The following is a 20,127-nucleotide window of genomic DNA, read 5'->3' as shown; positions in this document are numbered from 1 at the left end:
TTTGTAAAACAAACTCTCTTCCCCAAAGATACTTGTGGAAATGTTCCACAGACCAGATACATCCTAAAGATTCTCGTTCAACTTGTGAATACCTACGCTCATTTTCGTAAAAGAACGACTAGCGAACGCAATGGGTTGGAAACTGCCCTCATGTTGCTTTTGAAGTAAGACTGAACCCAAACCAACTGGACTAGCATCACAAACCAGAATAGTTGGAGCATCAACATCATAGAAAGCTAAACATGTGGCTTTACTAACAGCCTTCTTCAAAGATACAAACATCATTCCATCTCTATTTCACTCCAGTTCTAGTGAGAAGAAGTAATCGTTCACACAGATCTGCAAAACCAGGAATAAACTTCATGTGGTAATTGCACACTCCTCAAAATGAATGAAAGTCTGAAACATTTTCTGAAGGATTAGCTAGTTCAACAGCTGATACCTTCTTAGGATTAGGTCTAACACCATCAGCAGAGACCACATGTCTTAGTACCTCTATCTCTGCCATACCACGTTTACACTTGTCCTTGTTGAGCATTAACTTGTACTCTCTACATCTTTTAAACACTTTCCTGAGCAGAATTTCAAGTTCTCGAAGAGAATCTTCATACAAATCAAGTCATCAATATATTTTCCAGACCTGAAATATGGAAAACAACATGGCAGTTGTTCGTGAGAGGTTTCCTATCCTTAAGCTTACTGTAGACCATACACTCTATGCACAAATGAACATGTATGAACAGAATACATACACATGCCCCTGAACTCCAGCATATAACTAAGCTTAAAAACAAAAATGCCCACACGGTGGAGTAATATATTGTTGTGGCAGAGTCTGAAGTATAGAGACAAAACATTGTAATACCGCCAAAAGCCATAATATTCAGAGCACAACCATGTTTCTTTGTATGACTGTTTCGATACTTCGGTTATACATTTACTACTATCAACGGCAAGCTTCGTGTGCAGTGTGTGCACCAGCCTTTAAGCAAATACCCATTTGGATTCAATAAACTGTATTTATAGATCTATAACTTGAAAAATCAATTGATTTCATTGTTGAGAAGCAAATATGGGACCACCTCAATTGACAAAAGCTGAATTTCAAGTTGCTGGTATGTGGATAGCTGGTATGTTATTGAGTGCTACTGAAAGAGGTGTTGGTTGTCATCTATCGACCGTCAGCCGACTGACCATGATATTCAATGTTCAAGTCGACCAAAGGGTCAAATCTTAGAATGCAGCCCTGCTCAGAATCACAAGACTTCACCTGTCCATGTTAAGTGGCAGATCTGAAATAGTTCTTAATGAATGAACTGAATACTTACCCTTCGATACTGAAATAATTGTATGTAGACGTCTTTAGGTCCGTCCATGTTGAATATACCACTCTTGTTTCCGTAAACCAGGACATTTTTGTAGTACCGGTCCCATCAAAAACACTTTCCCTCCGAACGCGACTGTTCTTCATTAGTAGAACTTTCACCTGACAAAAGTTATTGTTTCTGATAACATTATAGATTAACATTTGTATGTATATTCAAGCACGAACACAGACTAAGGATCCGCCGACTTTATTGTGAAGAGAGTGAAAAAAAATCGTTTTTACATTTTTGCAGTTATATGCTGCCGACCTGATAAAAAATAAAGAGCATGAAAAGAGTAATTAAGAAAAACAAATTTTACCCTTCACGTGTTCCCCTAAACTAGTTAATATTTTACCAAAGAAAATAACACATATCGCCTGGACTCGTAACACCACGATATACTCATGTGTCCAAATAACATCTCTATATTTCCACCTTCCATCCTGATTTTTTTCAACTGAAGAAGAGACTCTATATTTCCGCGTTCCATCCTAATGTTTTTGTTTCAACTGAAAAAACGGACTAATAGATTTAATTCTTTGGTCTATGAGTGTACCGTTGGCAAGGGCGTTACTCAAACTAATGCTTGTGTTGTTTGATCTAGAATCTTCAATTTTATAACTGCCTTGACCAAACTGATATTTTGCTATGGCACGTATAGCTAATGCATATAATAAGATGGATAGCATTAACATTTGAATGAAATGAAATATCGATATCGTTTTTAGTATGTTGGTCTCGCCCACTTACACACGAAAACATGTCAGATGTATTCATAACCACTGAATAAGATCGGTGTCATCATGTTGGATGACTAAGTTCGACTGTACTTTATCGTTCTTTGTAACTGTAGTGTACGTACCAGTTGTATACCAGCCGTCTCCCATGTAGACATAATCTTGCTTCTGAAGTGATCACCACATGGACGTGATGTGTTTGGCGAGAAACAGCCAGGTTGCAGTCGAGGTGGCAGAAGTGGGTGGTCGTGGTAGATGCTGTCGTTCATCCATGCTAAGTAACTGGATGTCCCTGTGTGTTTCTGGGCTCGAAACACCACTGTCCAGCCGTCCCAGGTCAACACATCTGTGAAGTCGTTAGCAAAATAATCTTGTGTAAGATCAAATCTCTAAATGCCTCATATTCAGGGCAGTTGGTTCCAGGGAAGAACATGTCCCGGGTATACCATGCATGTTGAAAGAGGAAGATACTACTGAGGATGGGGGAGGTTTATTACATATCTTTGCTCAAAACGTCAAGTCCGATCGGTATGTAACGAATGTGAAAATTAACAAAACGTGCTGATTACAGTTGATTAAAAAACGAAACCAGGCCACACATTTCAGAAGGCAGCAAAGTGACAATGCAGTCTTTGCGGGTGACATGAACAAAACTTGCCACAAGGCAGCCATCAAGTAACTCTAGGCTAATATTTACAGTCATGCAAGCAGACGAAGCGTCTACTGGACTATGCTCCTTCATGTGCTGATGGTGAGAGGAAGGAAGCAGAGTTAAAGAAGGATAGAAGGCACCAGAAAAAAATGTTCAAGGTCGGGAAGATCCTCACGGGTGACTGTTAAGTCAAAAGTTGGGAATTTCGGAACTACACTGCACATGGCAAAGTTTTCAGGCCCTCGATAAACATATTGCTGAAATTTGGCCGATGTGAGTATTCACCTTAATTCATTCGCTCATACGTTAAGCCTTTCCGTTCATTATGTCTTGTGAGAACGCACTTGTCTTGGAAGCAAACCCTAAGAAAACTTTTGCAACTACAGTTGCCAGCAGCACCAATGGACAACGATGCATATAATACAGCAATCACATTTCTGTTGAAAAGATTCCTATCCGCTAAGAAGCAGAAGGCTAAAGAGCCACCTTGTAATGATGATTGTCAAAACCCCTTAGGCTAAGACTTATCGACCTCGTCATATATATGTTCTGGCATTTTAAGTCATTTGCCAGTAATATAAACTAGCGGAAGTAATATAAACCAGCAAGAGACTTTCATGGTACAAAATGAAGTGGCCAAACATTTTAGTCTCCATAGAAATACGATCTCATCTCTATGGAGATGTTTCCGTCATAATGGAAGCACGAGACAGTTGACTCAGCCCGGTCCACTACATTCGGTTCACCGATCTAAGGAATCGATTCTTCACTGCCAATTTGACTGCTCGAAACATTCCTGATCTACTAACTAAAACCAAATATAGCCCCACAGATTCTGATTTACTGAAACTTATGGAATATGATTAATGTGAATGAAATAAACGGAAATCAGTGGGGAATCTAATTTAATAAAGTAACTGAAACCCACTGAAAGTAGATGATAGCGGAAACCCAATGGAACCTCTTTGGAATCTGGGTAACTGAAACTCGACGGAAATTTATTTGAATCTGGGTAATGGAACTGGAGCCTTACAGGAATCCTGGTAACGGGAACCCACTCGAGCCTTACAGGAATCTGGGTAACGGAAATGCACTGGAGCCTTACGTGAATCTGGGTAACGGAAACTCACTGGAGCCTTACAGGAATCTGGGTGACGGAAACCCACTGGAGCCCCTACTGGAATCTGGGAAACAGAAACCCACTGGAGCTCTTACTGGAATCAGGATAACTGAAACTCACTGGAGCCCCTACTATAATCTAGGTAACGGAAACTCACTTGAGCCTTACCGGATTGTGGGTAACTTGTGAGGTTCCATTTTCCGGAAACTTGAAGGAAATGTACAGAAACTATCCGGAAACCTAACTGAAACATAGGTTTTCATTTTGTTTCAGTTAGGTTTCCAGTGTCCGGAAACAAAGTTATTTTTGCTGTGGTCCAATCAGTTCCAGGACTGTACAGAACCGAATGAGAGAGCACATCATCCGGCCCCGACGGCCAATTGTGCCCAAACGTCACCTACGAGTATGTCTTGTTTGCTGCAGACAGCCATCTAAGGAACAGGCGACAAGATTGGGATGGTCTTTTGTTAACATCCGAGTCGAAATTTGATTTAGACAGCCGAGATGGCATGACAAGTGTATGCTGACCCGTGCATCGTTCAACGTCGAACACTTGTAATTGACAATGGCAGTCTGACAGGTCTTCGAAACAGTGGTCCGTTTCACAGAGCTCTCGTAACATTCGTACCTCCAGTAACCGTTCACAGCAAAAATAACCTGGTTTCCGCAGTGCGGAAACCTGATGGAAAGTGGACTGAAACTTAAGTTTCCACCAAGAATCCAGTGAGTTTCCGTTCTTTTACACTGAGTTTCCGCAATGACGGAAACTGTCAATTACCCACTTTCTAAGGGTTTCCGCACGGTATCCGTTACCCATGCTCCAACAAGTTTCCGTTGAGTTTCAGTTAAGTTAGAGATCCATCAGGTTTCCGCAGGGTTTCAGTCACCAGGACTCCATCAGGTTTCCGCAGAGTTTCAGTTACCAAGACTCCATCAGGTTTCCGCAGAGTTTCTGTTGCCAGAATACTTTCCACAGCATTTCATTTACTCGGGTTCACAGGAGTCATTCAATGTGTGTCATTGCATATAACATTCTTGTTACTCCTGGTTGGGAAAGACAATATAAGGAGTTTGTGTACAATCATCACGTATACATAAAGAAAAACAAAAGATACAATAAGATTCACTGTTTTATTTTCAGACAAATATGGATCAAACACATATCTAATAAATAATAAAAAGATATAGCACTAGATAACAGATCAATATTTGTCACTTATGACAAAAATATTTCTAAAAACATGCTATAACAGTTGCATCCCTTGACTCCCCCTGCACCTCCTCACGCTGACACAGAAAAACACACCCCAGTCAGTCAATGCTAAACATATAATAACACACACCATGCAATACAATACAACAATGAAATAAAATGCAATAAAGAACTTAGGTTACATTGAAAGTACAAAAAATGTATTTAAAGTAAATAAAGGTCTCTTGGAAAATAGATAAAAATTAAGATTGAATAAAATTGTATTAATTGAAATACAATCAGAATATCAAAACTATTAAAGTTTTACATTGAGAATAATTCAAATTTAATTGATCACAGATAAAATTACGTTCATGTGATCGATTAGCTATTTACTAGCCCACTTGGGCATCCTTGAGCGGATATCTCTGTCATTGTGGTTGGATGCCGCATCCTGGTCTTCATGTTGGCCTTAGCTTTGGTGGTGGCGTTGAAAATCGTGGCTGAGTCCAGTGCAGACATCTTGAGTTTAGATTCCCAGGTAAAGGGGTAAGAGAGCAATGAATTGGCATCTTCTTCATCACTCACAACTGGTGAAGTCATTTCCAAGGTAAGTATAGTTGAAACCCTTTCCTTTCGTCGATCTGGCCAGTCAATAGTTTTCAGGCTTTTCATGCGCAGTGCAATTTTCTGAAAAATAAACAAAAATCAATCAACAGATAAACCATAATGCCAAGATGGATTGCAAATTATTAAAAAGGAAGTGTCATGAAAAATTATTTACTTCATTAATCACCCCAACACAAGTTAAGCAGTTCATCACATTTAATGACCTAACCTATTTTCTTATGGACACACAATCTGTTGCTCTGAAGTGACATGAAGTCACTGAAGTGTAATAACATGTTTATATATCACCATTAACTGACTTGATTCTTATGTTATGATTTATGAAATTATGATCTGAATCATGTGTTACATATCTTAAGAATGTAAAAAGCAATAATCCATAAACATTTTAAATGTATATTTCCGGAACTTAGAATCTGTCACACATTGTAATGAGAAGAATTGTTACATGTTATTATTCGAATAGATATACTTACGGATTTCATTCTTTTTGTTTTTTTTGCTGCTGTTCTGTGTGACACTTTCTTTCCGGTTTCTTGTCTACTGAGATCATCACGCCTGTTCCGCCACACTCTACAAAGCGCTTCTGAAAATAAATGTTTAAAGTACTATACAGCATGTTTCACACGTTTTAGTTCATCTGTTAGGCAAAGGTATTTATATATGCCATGCTGGCTTGGTTACTGAAGTTAACATCCATAAATCTGTCTTTACACTATTATTTAAATCATTAACTATTTATAATGACAGGCAGGTGAGTGAAAATTACCTTCACAAGATCCTATTGACCATCCTTGGTCGTGATATAGTCACTTGTTTCTTTGACTACTATATTCATAGAGTCCTCGTCATCGGCTTTACTGAAATAAAAACAAAATGTCATTTTTCTTGCACTTCATTCAATCATGCATTCAACACAATGTCTATTAAAATTAACGATCGTCAGTGAAAATTATACAACCAAGTAAACTGCAGATTTATATCTTTGAATACATATATTGTTCTGAAAGTTTACCATTTTGTAGTTAAATGATTTAAAATAACTTCCAAAAGGCTAACCATCCTTTGTGTTATTTCGTGCAAATTCTATGTACATCCTGTTTGCCAAAGTTATGCAACCGGTAAGTGAACAACTGACATAAAGATCATGATAAAAGAAGTTTAGTTATATCACATGACATAACCTTGCAGCAATTAAGCATTGTAAAATCAAGGGGTCAGTTTGATGGCAATTTCACACAGGTGTAATGTTAAACTGATTTAGTTTACCGGCTATTCAAATCCATTTGCAAATGATACTTTCATGTATTTTTCATTTTGAGAAAACGTACGTAGGGAAGTGAATTAATGAAATATTCAAAGTGAAATTACCTAGTAACATGAGCACATACCTTCGATAGACAAGGGTGATCCTCCAGGAGCAGTCGTGTCCAGATTTTTCTCACAACAGCCTAAAAGATTAAATCAAATACGTTAAATATAACAGGTATATATATATATGATTATGCTCAACACGTATGTATTAAATTATTGAAAAATTACATGAAATTTTAAATGTATCCTACGCAGAGCTAACAGTTTCTTATATGAATTTAGTGTTTGCCTCAAATAGTTCAGAAACACATCTGACCCCTCTGAGCGAATTTGGGGGTAAACAATTTCATTTCACTAATGATCCAGGATTCCATTTAATAAATTACACCGAAATGTTGCCATTGTAAAAGCCCATCATTTTTATCATTCTTTAAAATATATCTGAATTGGTGAAATACATCTTGCAATACCCAGTAAACCCATGAGTGAACCACTACATATGGCGGATCTTTTTGATGTAGATCGTAATTCATTCCCCCCCCCCACACACACACACCTTTTGTACAAGTGTTAACCGAGTTGCAACGCTAAAATTTGCAAACTATTAACAGGAGCACTAAAATCAAAAGTCTGCCCCTTTAAACTTAAATAAATCTTGTGGTTAGTACTAAGATAGTTACTTACAAATACAAGCTTGGTGTATTCTATACCATGTCGATCTATTGAAATGGAATATAAACAAACTTATTTTTCAGGCCTATTTTACTTAGATTTAACGATAACATTTAAAAATAATACGAGCGAAAATATACATTCGCGGGATAAACTTTATAATCTATCCGGATTTCTGTCATTAACGCAATATTTCTTTAAACGTTATTTACAATAAAATACCCTCGGTCTTACCTGACACATCCGAGGTACTCCGAGTTGCTCGCATCCGTTCTCTGCTTTCTTCTCCAAGTCGCGAATTCTTTCGTCGAGTGCTTTTGGGGAAAGTGAGGTGGCCATGGCAAAGTTTACACGACGCAGCCATCTTATGCTTAAAGTTTTGAAAAATAATTGCTAGGAAAACAAATTTGTTCCTACCCGCCAAACAAGATGGCGTCTCGCTAACACTCACGGGAAATAGACAGTTTTGTCATTGTGTTTTTTTAAAATAAATCTAATGTGACCATTTGACAGTAGATTTCCTCGTTCTACAACAAAAGAGGAAGGTACACCCTGTTGTGAGTTGTTTTGTTAACAATTAGATAGTCTCGCGTGGACGTGATCCTGTCCCATTCGTTTATTTGTTTACATTGCCGACATCAAAGGGGCGTGTGAAAAGTGGAATTCAGCGGATTGAATGTAAGTACTCAAAGTGACAACAGTGAGCAGTTATGGTTTTAGCAGTCTTTTCATCGCATTAGCGTCACTGATTGCTTTTTCTCAGTGTCAAGCATCAATATGTAGACCTTGTGATTATTAACAGTGATTAATTGTGAAAACATGTTCACCTTACTTTAACATGCCCGAGCGTCATGAGTCCTACTGATTTAGCACTCATGGGAAACTTTATTGTGGCAAATAAGTTATTTTCTAAAATCCTGTCAGGAGAAGGTAGTATCCGGATATATTTCTGCTGGATGGACGACCCCCCCCCCCCCCCTCCACGTACCATGTAAGTAATTTACGCAACATGCACGGGGGTTAGAAATATTAACATTGTTTGTTCTTTAATACACCCAGATCTACTATCCCTATCTACCCTTTAAGTTATCTTAACTACTATTACTAATATAATTTGGTGATGTGTCACAATTTCTTTGAAACCTTAATTCATTTGTCAATGTGAATGAAGAATGAAGCACAATCCCACTGACCCTTTGGCTATGATTTGTACATGCATAATTTCTATAGACTATTCGTGGCACTTTCTGCTGCAGGGACACAGTTCTTTGTGGACATTGCGACAAGTAATTGTCAAGAAAAACAGCCTAAAATCACGAGAAATACGTTTCTGAAATATGGTTGGTTTCTACAATATTTGTTTTAACATGGGTACCCAGAGATATTCCGCATATATGTCTTCGTTATATCTATTCATATAATCTGTACTCCAGAAATATTTCAACCAAGTCACATCATACATTTATTAGTTCATCAAATTATCTAGTATCTTATGTTCTGTGTCACTTCTGTGTATCCAGTTGTACCAGTTAATCAGTTTCATGGTTTGATATTTGTTTTATAACCATTAAAACCTTGTCCATCAGTACATGTTGCATGTGTTAGCCCTACAATGCATTATCATCACACCTCGAGTTTCATATTTCTGAAAGAATCGTTGTGTCAGTTATTTGATTTACAGATATGGATTGTGGACCAACAAACTCGGAGAATGATGCCCGGTAAGGGAATCTCTTTTATAACAATATTATTCATATAGCTTTATAATGAAGCTGACACTATGTTAATACATACAACAAACCTTTTTGACCTCACTCAAAGTGTAACTGTACATGGATTCAAGCATAATATATACATATATTTGAAATTCCAGGAGAAATACGGCTTTTCTGTCCTCACTGCCAGACGTCTGTTTCAAGGAAAACACGTTATCTCCATCTCCGTAACAAGATGTTTGTTAGTTTGTAAAGATTTTTCGGGTGCGTGACAAATGTTTCATCAGGTTAGTCATCAAAGAATTTTTAGATTTCACTAAAAATCGAGTTTGCACTGTCACTTTGCTACCCATGTTTAATATATTTAATGTATGTATCATACATGTAACTGTAATAACTGAAAGTGAGCAAATGGTAATACGTATTTAATATTTGTAATACATGTTATCTGCATTATCATATATATTGCTGTGTTTCATTCATTGAATTGTCTCTCAGTTGAATTGATCATTCAAACTGAATGTCCTTTTCCTTTCCAGACACTGACAGTGACCAAGATATTAACAGCACATTCAAGGTTTGCGAGCTATTACCACCACAATGTGAGAGCCTGATTGATTCGGATTCAGATGTTTCGCCAGATATTAACCAGGACTCGCATACACCAACAAACATCTGCAGAAGAACAAAGCACTTTGTGTACTGACTAGCTCGTCTTCATTCAGTGTGCCTACTTCCTGAGCAATGCTTGTGTGCAGAGAATTCTGTTACTCTTCTGAGCGCCCCAGTTTCTTAATACAGCGAATTGTGTACTACTGCAACTGCCCTGTTGCATTAAAATGTGAGCTTTTCTAAGAAATGAAACAGTTGGATCATAATATTTCCAGCGTTTGTTTTTTTGTTGAAATAAATATGTAATAAATATAACAAGATAATACAACATATTTCAGCTTTCTAAACTAAGCGAACTCTCATTGTCATCTTCCTTGTACAGAAACCTAGCGGAAACCTACATTACCCAAGATCCACAAGGTTTCCGCAAGACCAGCTATGAAGGTTTCAGTAAACTGAAACTAAATGGAAACTTCCAACTACAGTTTCAGTTGACGGAAACATGACGGAAACTAAGACTTGTTAGTTTCAGTTGTGGAAACTATGCGGAAACTCTCATTGCGCGTTTCCTGAAACTGAAACCTAGCGGAAACCTACATTACCCAGTATCCATCAGGTTTCCGCAAGAATGGAAACCAAGTTATTTTTGCTGTGGTTCATTCAAAAACCGAGACGTAACCTCAGGCGCCAGCGAGATAATGCCCGTCCACACGAGGTGACATTTCTTGAAAAAGCAGAACATGACAGTACTTCTCTGGTCTTCTGTTTCTTCGGACCTGCTCCCTATATTATTTAGCGCACTTAGGATGAAATAGATACGTAAGATGCCGAGATGTGACAGCCCAGTTGGCATGACAAGTGTATGCTGACCCGTGCTTTGTTCAACGTCGATAGTTTGATGTCGACGGCGTAATGGTATGGGTATCCATCACATTTCATGGTTTGGACACTTGTAATTGAAAATAGCAGTCTGACACGTCTTCGAAACAGGACCCCGTTTCACAAAACTCTCGTAAGCCTAAGGTCTCGTAACTTTTCTCGTAACATTCGTACCTCCTGTAACCATTCATTAAAAGGTAGAGACGTAACCTCAGGCGTCAGCGAGATAATGCCCGTTCACACGTGGTGACATTTCTTCAAAAAGCAGAACATGCCAGTACTCCTCTGGTCAGCTCTTTCTTCGGACCTGCTCCCTATATTATTTAGCACACTTGGGATGAAATGGAGAGGTGTTTGTTTACGTCATTGACGTAAGATGAATTGGACCAAAGGTTGGTTCAGACATGGAACAAAATTCTCCAAGATTTCTTCAGTCGTGTTGTATGGGCGTCGTCGTTGTCAAGAACGAATGGTGACGTAACAGACAACGTCTTGGAACATAGGTAACGGTAAGTGACAGATGTAAAGAGCCGGAAGGCCGGACTGAAACGAAATTGCGAACGGCTTCAAAAAACGTTTCAGTGTTCAGTCATAGATGAGACTAATTCAACAATGAATGCCAATATGTTAATTAAATTCTCTCAAAGACAGAGGACCCTAAATGACCCGAACACAAAATGGTGTGTCCTGTCGGTTGCCATGTTTTTCCATGCTTGCATATACCGGTTCCTACTGGCTAAATCGGTTAATCGGCGTCATGTGTGTTAAATATCTTTTCATTGTGATATATAACTGGAATACTGCGGCTTAAAACTAAACTCACTCACTCATATTACGTCTTAGAGTATGGTTTTATGCCGCCTTTCAGCAATGTCCCGACGAGGAACTACAAATGGGTTTCACTCATTGTGCGGAATCGAAGGCGGGTCTTCAGCGTGACGAGTGACGCTTTAACCATTAGGCTACCCCTCGAGCCCCTCTATATAACAAAAATCGCTATAGTGTCATGCCATAACGTTCTGTTAGGAAGCAGAAATTTTGTACATTCACCCCACCATGAAATCACAGTTACCACTCGGTGAAACCCCGATTTCGACATGCATCTGTCATAGTTTTGGGCTTATTGTAGTTGTTTGAATAACATTATAACAGAAATTTGATGTATTTCGGGGCTAGGAGGCCTAGATTATAGTGTAAGATGTAATTTAAGAGCGCTGTAATATTACATAATACAAAATGCCATTGAGAATGTGGTCAAAAGCAACACGTTCTATTTGGAACCATACCCTCCCAGCAAAGCACAGACTCCCGAACACCCTGAGGACCCGGACCCTCAGGATGGTGGTCTGGTGCGTTCATTTAACACTGAAATAATAATGATGTTTTGAATTTGTAATTGTTTACTTTGTACTCTCTGTTTAGTATGACCCGTGAAGGCCTGGGGTAGAATAAGCTCTCAACAACCCATGCTTGCCATAAAAGGAGACTATGCTTGTCGAAAGAGGCCACTAACGGGATCGGGCTGGCTGACTTGGTTGGCATAAGTGATCGATGCACATGTTATTGATCACTGGATTGTCTGGTCCACACTCGATTATTTACAGACCGCCGTCATATAGCTGAAATATTGGTAAAACTCAACTCACTATCTCGCTCTGTTTAGTATGCCTCTTTAAGTATTGAAGATGTTTTCGTTCTTTTAATCAATGTGAAGTCACATTGCGAAAGATGCCTTCTCGATGAAATATTGATGAAAATCGATGGCATATCGGAGACAATTCAGTCACTGGCTTAAGTTGCTTGTTTCCAAAACAGTAACTTTGTCACAAATTAACACACAGTGAAGTGTTGTCAGGTTCCTTCAGCTGTCTTTCTTCCGATGTTAGTCATAGGCAAACATATATAACTAGACACAATTCTACCAATGATTATGATGAAATACATGGTACCACACAATGTCAAAAACATGCTTTACTTATGTATATATCCATTCCATACAATGGTTGTCTGGCGTCTCGTGCATACTCTGAATCTCCATGGATAGCCAGCTATGGTGTCCTTTTGGTGTGTACTAAGATTCCTTCGTCACTGTCGAGGGTGGTAGTTGTTCGATTTTTCAAAATGTATGAAGCTCATGTCTTGTGTCCCTTGCTCAATCATTGCTGAACTGTTGGCGAATCTGATTTCATTATTTGCACATGTGAACAAGAGACACGTCTTACTACTTGAAATGCAAAACCGCTTTTGGTTGGGTGCGATGTAATCTTAGCGTACGGTGATAGTTATCACGAACCAACCAATGATCAGGAAGCAGACACTATAACGTTCAGTGACAAGAAAATGATTTGGCTTGAAAAGATTATTATTCATAAAGGATATTCATCACATATAAAGAAATTCCTTCATCTATAAGCAATGGTACTACAGAAACGAATGGGTTAGATAACGGGCAGCCGTGTCATCAACCCATTATGACGTAACACTAAAATTGAAGAAAGAGAAGTTGCCCAGTAAGTCCCTTGGTAAGTTATTACATCATATATATATAACATTATTTTTATACAACTGTAAAACTAACACGCTCAACGTCATCGGCAAATCTAATTTCATTATTTGCTCAATTAATATATCAGATAGATATAATATCATTTTATACAACTGTAAAACTAACACGCTCAACGTCATTGGCTAATCTGATTTCATTATTTGCACATTTGTATGTGAACAAGAGGAACGTCTTACCACGTGAAATGCAAAACTGCTTTTTGCTTTTGGTAATCTCCTTAGCGTACGGTGATATTTATCACCCCATTTTGACGTAACACTAAAACTGAAGAAAGAGATGTTGCCCAGTAAGCAGAATACAAATTAGAGATACACCTGACTACGAGTCACGATATATATCTGGGCCCACTTGCACAAAGCGATCTTAGCGCTACGACTATCTTAAGCTTATGTTGGAGAATGGGCGTTACAATCATTGTAGCGCTAAGATCGCTTTGTGCAAGTGGGCCCTGCACGTCAATCAGAAGCTTGATGACACACCTCTGACAGGTTAAGTCGCACTTGGCACGAAGCGTCAGGCAATGGTTGAACAGAAACTGATATGGGTGCTTGTTCTTTTTGGGAGAAAATCGATTCCTGTTTTTCTTGCCTCATATCAGAGTTAGCAATTTCGGTCGACGAACGTTAGTTTTACGCAGCCTTTAGCAATGCCAATATCTGGGTGAAGGGCACCAGCAATGGAGCGTGCCCATGTGCGGAATCGCACTCGGGCCTTCAGCGTCACGAGCGACCGCTTTAAACCCGTGGCTACACCTTCGGGTCGACGGTGAGAGACCGACCTGTGCGTTTTTGCAACTAGGGTACCGTACAGCTCACACGACACAAGCGGATGATGTATTTCATCATCATCATCATCATCATCATCATCATCATCATCATCATCTATCATTTTCCTGCAGCACAATTTTCTCATCCTTATACCACCACAAGAACTCCCGATCACAAAGGCATAATATCTCAAAGCAGTTTTTCAGAGGCTAGGATTATTCAAAGCCTGCAGTCATAGCAACTAAATTTGTTTTGGTGATTTAACATAGTATACTGCCAGCACAAGCAGAGGTATGGCACCACATTCCACCTTAAGTCATTCTCGGATGGGCCAGGAGTGACAGCTTGTATTCATGTCCCTGTTTTGCACGTACGATATTGATAAAATCCGTAACAATCATGTCACCTATACAGTTTATTTTATCAAATACCATTGAGGGCGTATGGTAGCCTAGTGGTAAAAGCGTTCATTCTTCACGCCGAAAACCCGGGATCGATTCCATACGCGGGTACAATGTGTGACGCCCATTGTATTATAACAAAAAGGTCACACTGATTTTGGCAACTAAATCATCCTTTGTCACGTCTTTCCCCCCAGTGATTGTTACATCGTTCTACTTAAACTTTCTTTTGCCCTTAAGTGTATGTTGCGATATTGTAATATTTATGAAACCTACCCTTCAATATTATTTAAAAATATGATTGAAATACCTCTTAGTTTGCATCATTTGCTCAAGCTTTAAGTTTTGGATTTTTGTCCTATGAAATGTAATAACCCCTTGATTTCATCCAAGTTGTCGCCCACGTTGTGGTCATTTTAGATCTGAGAGCGACATGTATCGCTTTATACTGATAATACCTCAATTCACTATATAGTCGGGGTCTTATCAGAAAGTCGTTAGTGAAAGTGACAATGAAATAAAAGACGTTGAATGATCGAGTAGAAACAGTAATTTTCTGACCGTAGATAAAATGGGACATTCTACCCACCGAACTTTCAGTTTTCATGTATGCAAGTCAATAAGAATGAAATTCTATCTCTACGTCATTAATAAAGTATTTCCCCGAAACGATCCGTTGCATCTTTGCCAGTGATCCCTCACCTCTTTTATATTAATATTTTATTTGCTCTTAAAGTAAAAACGAAAGATAGTGAACACTTTCTATTTTGAATTCTTGGCAAAGTTGTTAAAGTTAGTAACATCCTCTTAGGCCGAAACGGTTCGACCACACACTGACGCCCAAACGCAGCATGTTGGTTGTGCACAAGCACGCAAATTTGTGTAAAATGGCAAAACATGCATGTCGGAGATTTTGCAAAATGCTTGTCGAGAACCGAAAGGCAGCGAACTGGTATAGAAAGGCTGAACAACAGCCATAACGCAAGAGCGCCGACACTCAATCCACAGAATCCACTGTCAACTAATCCTAGATGTTCACGTCATTCAAAACAAAGCAAAGTTCGTTTGTGTAGACAAGCTAATGTTTAACAGGACATCTCATTACATATCTGATGTCAGGGCGTCTGATATTGCCCATGATTATGTTGTCTTCGTATATTTCCAAAGGAATTGACTTGATGTTTTGTTAAGGATTTTAGTAGAACGTGGTTAAGAACCACAAATCTTCTAACTGTTGCTGTGGTTTGATATTTTCCTTTAAAACCTTCAACCGTTGAAGAGTTAATGTTCATGTTAAGCTGTTCACATTTGATATTTCTGCTTTCAATAAAGAAAACTGTTACAGTTATGTGAAATGTTGAACTTATCTGCCGTGTTGACCTTCCTCTTTCCACTTTTCATCTACATCAAATTGACATATTTTCATCCTGTCAAATATTTTACTTGAATTTCAGTTTGCATTAACATTTGAATAAATGGGAAGAAAGCCGTTCTTAAAAGTTTGGGATTTGTGTGGGTGTGTGAGTTGAACATTGTGATTCTAACACAATAAGTCCTGATGTTTGAGGTGGTAAAAGTATTAAAACCGGTCAATAGTAATGGATATTACAGTCACAAGAAATATTTAAGTCAGATTTTGACAAGACAGAGGGCATTTTTAAGCATTATAGATCAAACTTAACCTTGACTATTTTGGCATGAAACTTCACTGACTAAGCTAATTTTGCTTTGTAATTTTTATGTGACTAAGGCGATTTTGCTTTGTACCGCATATGCAAAATAATCATTTTCTCCATCTGCTGATACATTTTGGGGATAAGCAGATGGTCAGATACGAAACTGCCTTTGCTTCAAGCAAGGCTAAAGTTTAATAATAAATTGTGTAGAAAAACTACAAGAGATTTCAAAACTCAGTTTTTTCGTTCTCCTGGAAAGTTTGAACTTATGACTAAGGTTGTTTTGCTTTGCAACCCTTCAAATGTGCACGAGACAGCATCATCAGGTTGTTCCAGCTTTAGAGCTTTAGAGGCTGACTACGTGCAACGACCCCGCATTTAGACCACCATCTGCGTACTCATGTGCGCAACCGGGTCCTCGCTGCAACGGAAACGGCGGCAACGGCTCTAGGACATGTCATTAGTCCACATACCGTGCTACGACGTCTACGTACAGCGGGTATCACAGCTCGACGTCCTGTGCGTGGAACGGCATTTAATATCGTCGTCGTAGGTGACAATGGGCAAGGACTGAACGTCGCTGGCTGGTACGAAATTGGCAGCGAGTGTTGTTTATTCGATTCACCACGTTCCATAATGATGGCCGGGTGCGAGTATACCGTCGCAGAGGAGAAACACAAGCACCGAACTGCGTCCAAGAGGAGCATCCTTTTGGGGGAGGCGGTTTGATGGTGTGGGGTGGGGAGGAATGTTTGGGAATCAACGTACACGAGATACAGAGATGACATTCTGCAGAACAGAAGGTTTCTTCTCAAGTTTTGTCTCGCATAGACAAGAAAATATGGGAACACTTGTGCTTTCATGCAATCTCTTTTTTTCCCCTCAGTATATCAAGGAACATCGTAAAGTTTGCTACGTACAGATATTTGTTGATTTTAATTTACTCCATTTCCATGAAAACAATTGGAACTTATGAAGGTATCTTTATAGAAGAACTATGAGACACGTGTATGTGTATTAACCAAGGGCTGCAGTGGTGTTGTTTGTTGTTTAGGAATGTTAGGAAGATGAATTTGTTTCCTGCTTCCATGGAAACTAGTTCGACTTTGCTCTTTTCATAGATGTACGCTTTAACACGCTAAATATCTAAAACGAACCGGTATCCTTTCATGAAATTGTTCGCGCACAAATACCAGGTTGTCAAATGATGCCTTTTGGGACATGAGTTATCAAAACATCTTCAGAATGTTGAGATGTCTGGTATTAAACGAAGTATTAACTTATTCATCACATTAGCTGGAACAATCGTTCTTGAATTCTGTTGCTCTTAACAAGTATTACTTCAGTGGTTTTTAGCATAAAACTTACTTCAGAGGAATGCTGAAAATAATGCTTTTCAAGATGTATATTATCGGTCCTATATTACCACCAAAATAGACCTGTGAAGGTCCCAGGGTAGAAGAGGCCGTCAGCAACTGATGCTTGCCACAAAAGGCGACTATGCCGGTCGAAAGAGGCGACTGACGGGATCGGATGGTCAGGCTCGCTGACTTGTCATCAGTTCCCAATTGCGCAGATCGATGGTCATGTCGTTGATCACTGGATTGTCTGCTCCACACTCAATTATTTGCAGACCGCCGCCATAAAGCTGGAATATTGCTGAGTGCGGCGTAAAACTAAACTTACTCACTCACTCATCAAAATAAATAGAATACTACACTACATCTGATTGATTGCCCCCAAGAATTCCACCTTCATTATTAAGTTTTGAAAATGTAAGATGAAAGCTATTTTGAGTTGTAGAATAGCTATGGCATATCTTACAGGATGTAGGCCTTCGAGAACACCCTGACTGAAATGGAAGACTAGTACATAATTCAAATAAACAGCAAATTGGTTTGCCTTTTCCCCTGTACCACTGAGAAATACTCTTCCCTGGCATTGTATAGTTGGCTCATTGCTGTTTTGAAAATGGAAGAGAGGCTCTATTTAATTGTTAATTCAGCTCGTCAGTAGTCACTGCCTTGACACATTAAGAGGTGAAAATATCGGATATCGGCTTATCGTCACTCTTTCACATTATCACTCAGCGACTTGCACGTTTAGTGCAGAAAAACACGAAATCGGCGACCATCGGCTGATACCACATATACCACCAAGGAAGTTGGTTATATTCCATTTTATGAGCATACCACTAGCTTCTCTCTTTCTTCCTATTTCAACTATGGCATTCCTGGTGTGTGTTTTCTCTTGCTGTGATACTGCAACATTCGGCTACCCCATTTAAACCACAATTCTGCACGTGCATTTCATGAAATTGAATTTAGCCACTATTCACGCTTTTCACAAGATGCTTTTCTGCGACGTACACAATACTTTTGGAACGTATCCAGCCATGTCTATAATCACTCACATTTGGTTATCGCAAAAACGTTCAATTCATAACGATTTGGAAAACCCATACTTTCTTTTGTCCACTAGTTTACATCATTTTAATTACTGCAATCAATCCGCTGTGTCCATCTGTATAATTCTTGTTGGATGATATTTCTAACGCAATTATTGGGAAATATGAAGACGGGGTACGCCAATAACATGCGCGCTTGTCCATTGACGAAACTGTATGCTACTCTGTCAATTCTCGAACCACCTTTGGAGAAAATGATATTTAAAATAGCATTTACAGCTGGTTTCATTAGAAAGATTCCTCAGTGGATATTTGCTCATATAGTATACTGACGAAAACTCAACAAGCCGTACCTGACCTGGGCTCCATATAAATCCAATCGTCGCTTTCCACAAATGTTGAATCACCATCGTATAACTTCAGACTGTGGAGTTCACAAATACCGTCGGTTTCTCTGAACGAAGCACTTGCGCAGGATAAAGCCAGACAGTGCTGGAGACACCATGCTTTGGACTTTTTTGCTGGTTTGTAATCCACGGTCCCCATTGGTGTGTTTGTCAAACGATATCCATGTACAACTGTATACGACTCTTGACTAATTTCTGCTGATGCCATAGCCATTAGGCATAACAACTGCTGCAAAATAGATTCAGACATCATTTTAACAATTCCTGAACAATGTCCCGTGGGATACTTGTGGTAACAGCAGGATTTCAGTCAGACAGGCAAATAGTTAGTGGGTTTCCTGAAAAATGCAAAAGAATAATTTCCTCGTAAGCTCAAGTGCCCGTCGTAAGACTGAATGCATCGTGTTGGTTACAGAGAGAGAATGTTAGTGTATTGATTCGTGAAATGCACACATCTAGCCTTCAGGTTTTACTGGGGCCTCTAGATTTCCAACATTGTACACACTTGTCACTAAATACACTGAACACCGCTCATTGTAGAATCAATAGACATTGGTTAATAGAATATGTGAAGCTAATCCCGTTGTCCAAACTATTCACTACGGAGTGACAAACAATATCGGTGACTTCCTGAAATTCATATGATGTTACCAATACCGCTGTTCTATGACATCTTTCTTCAGCCACAATTATGTGATTCTCAGTTTCAATCATATGTGCAGGAGTTTCATATTTATCTCAAAGTGATTGCTATATTTTGTTCAAAAGAATATTGACAACAGTGCTAAATGGTGGAGATATAAAGTAACTCCCAAAAGAAACTTGGCAACTAAAATAGTATTTTTGAAAGACAGGTGTTTTTACCTTAACGTAACCAAGCTAAATCTAGATCCCAAACCCTGCAGAATACGAATTTGTGTAATGGCTGCAGTTGTTTTTTATGTGTCACATGGCTCTTGGTGCTGGGGCTATCCTCATCTGAGCATAAGCCACGTTGTCCTTTTGCTCAAAGA

The 20,127-nt window shown here is 39.0% G+C and overlaps 1 protein-coding gene across 1 annotated transcript in view; it reads right to left on the bottom strand.

Moving 5' to 3' along the window:
- LOC137295595 (uncharacterized) overlaps window positions 1–19,364 on the bottom strand; it is a 31,381-nt gene extending 12,017 nt beyond the window's left edge. Inside the window, exons 1-3 of the mRNA XM_067827019.1 lie at window positions 19,061–19,364; window positions 2,230–2,450; window positions 1,329–1,486 (exon numbers count right to left, since the gene is read on the bottom strand). Coding sequence (XP_067683120.1) covers window positions 1,329–1,486; window positions 2,230–2,450; window positions 19,061–19,364 — 683 coding nt within the window. The remainder of the gene's footprint in view (window positions 1–1,328; window positions 1,487–2,229; window positions 2,451–19,060) is intronic.
- Window positions 19,365–20,127: the final 763 nt, after the last annotated feature.

Source organism: Haliotis asinina, chromosome 9, assembly GCF_037392515.1.
Source record: "Haliotis asinina isolate JCU_RB_2024 chromosome 9, JCU_Hal_asi_v2, whole genome shotgun sequence".
Taxonomy (NCBI): domain Eukaryota; kingdom Metazoa; phylum Mollusca; class Gastropoda; order Lepetellida; family Haliotidae; genus Haliotis; species Haliotis asinina.
The sequence above is the reverse complement of the archived record's forward strand: the minus strand, read 5'-3'. Positions and strand labels throughout refer to the sequence as shown.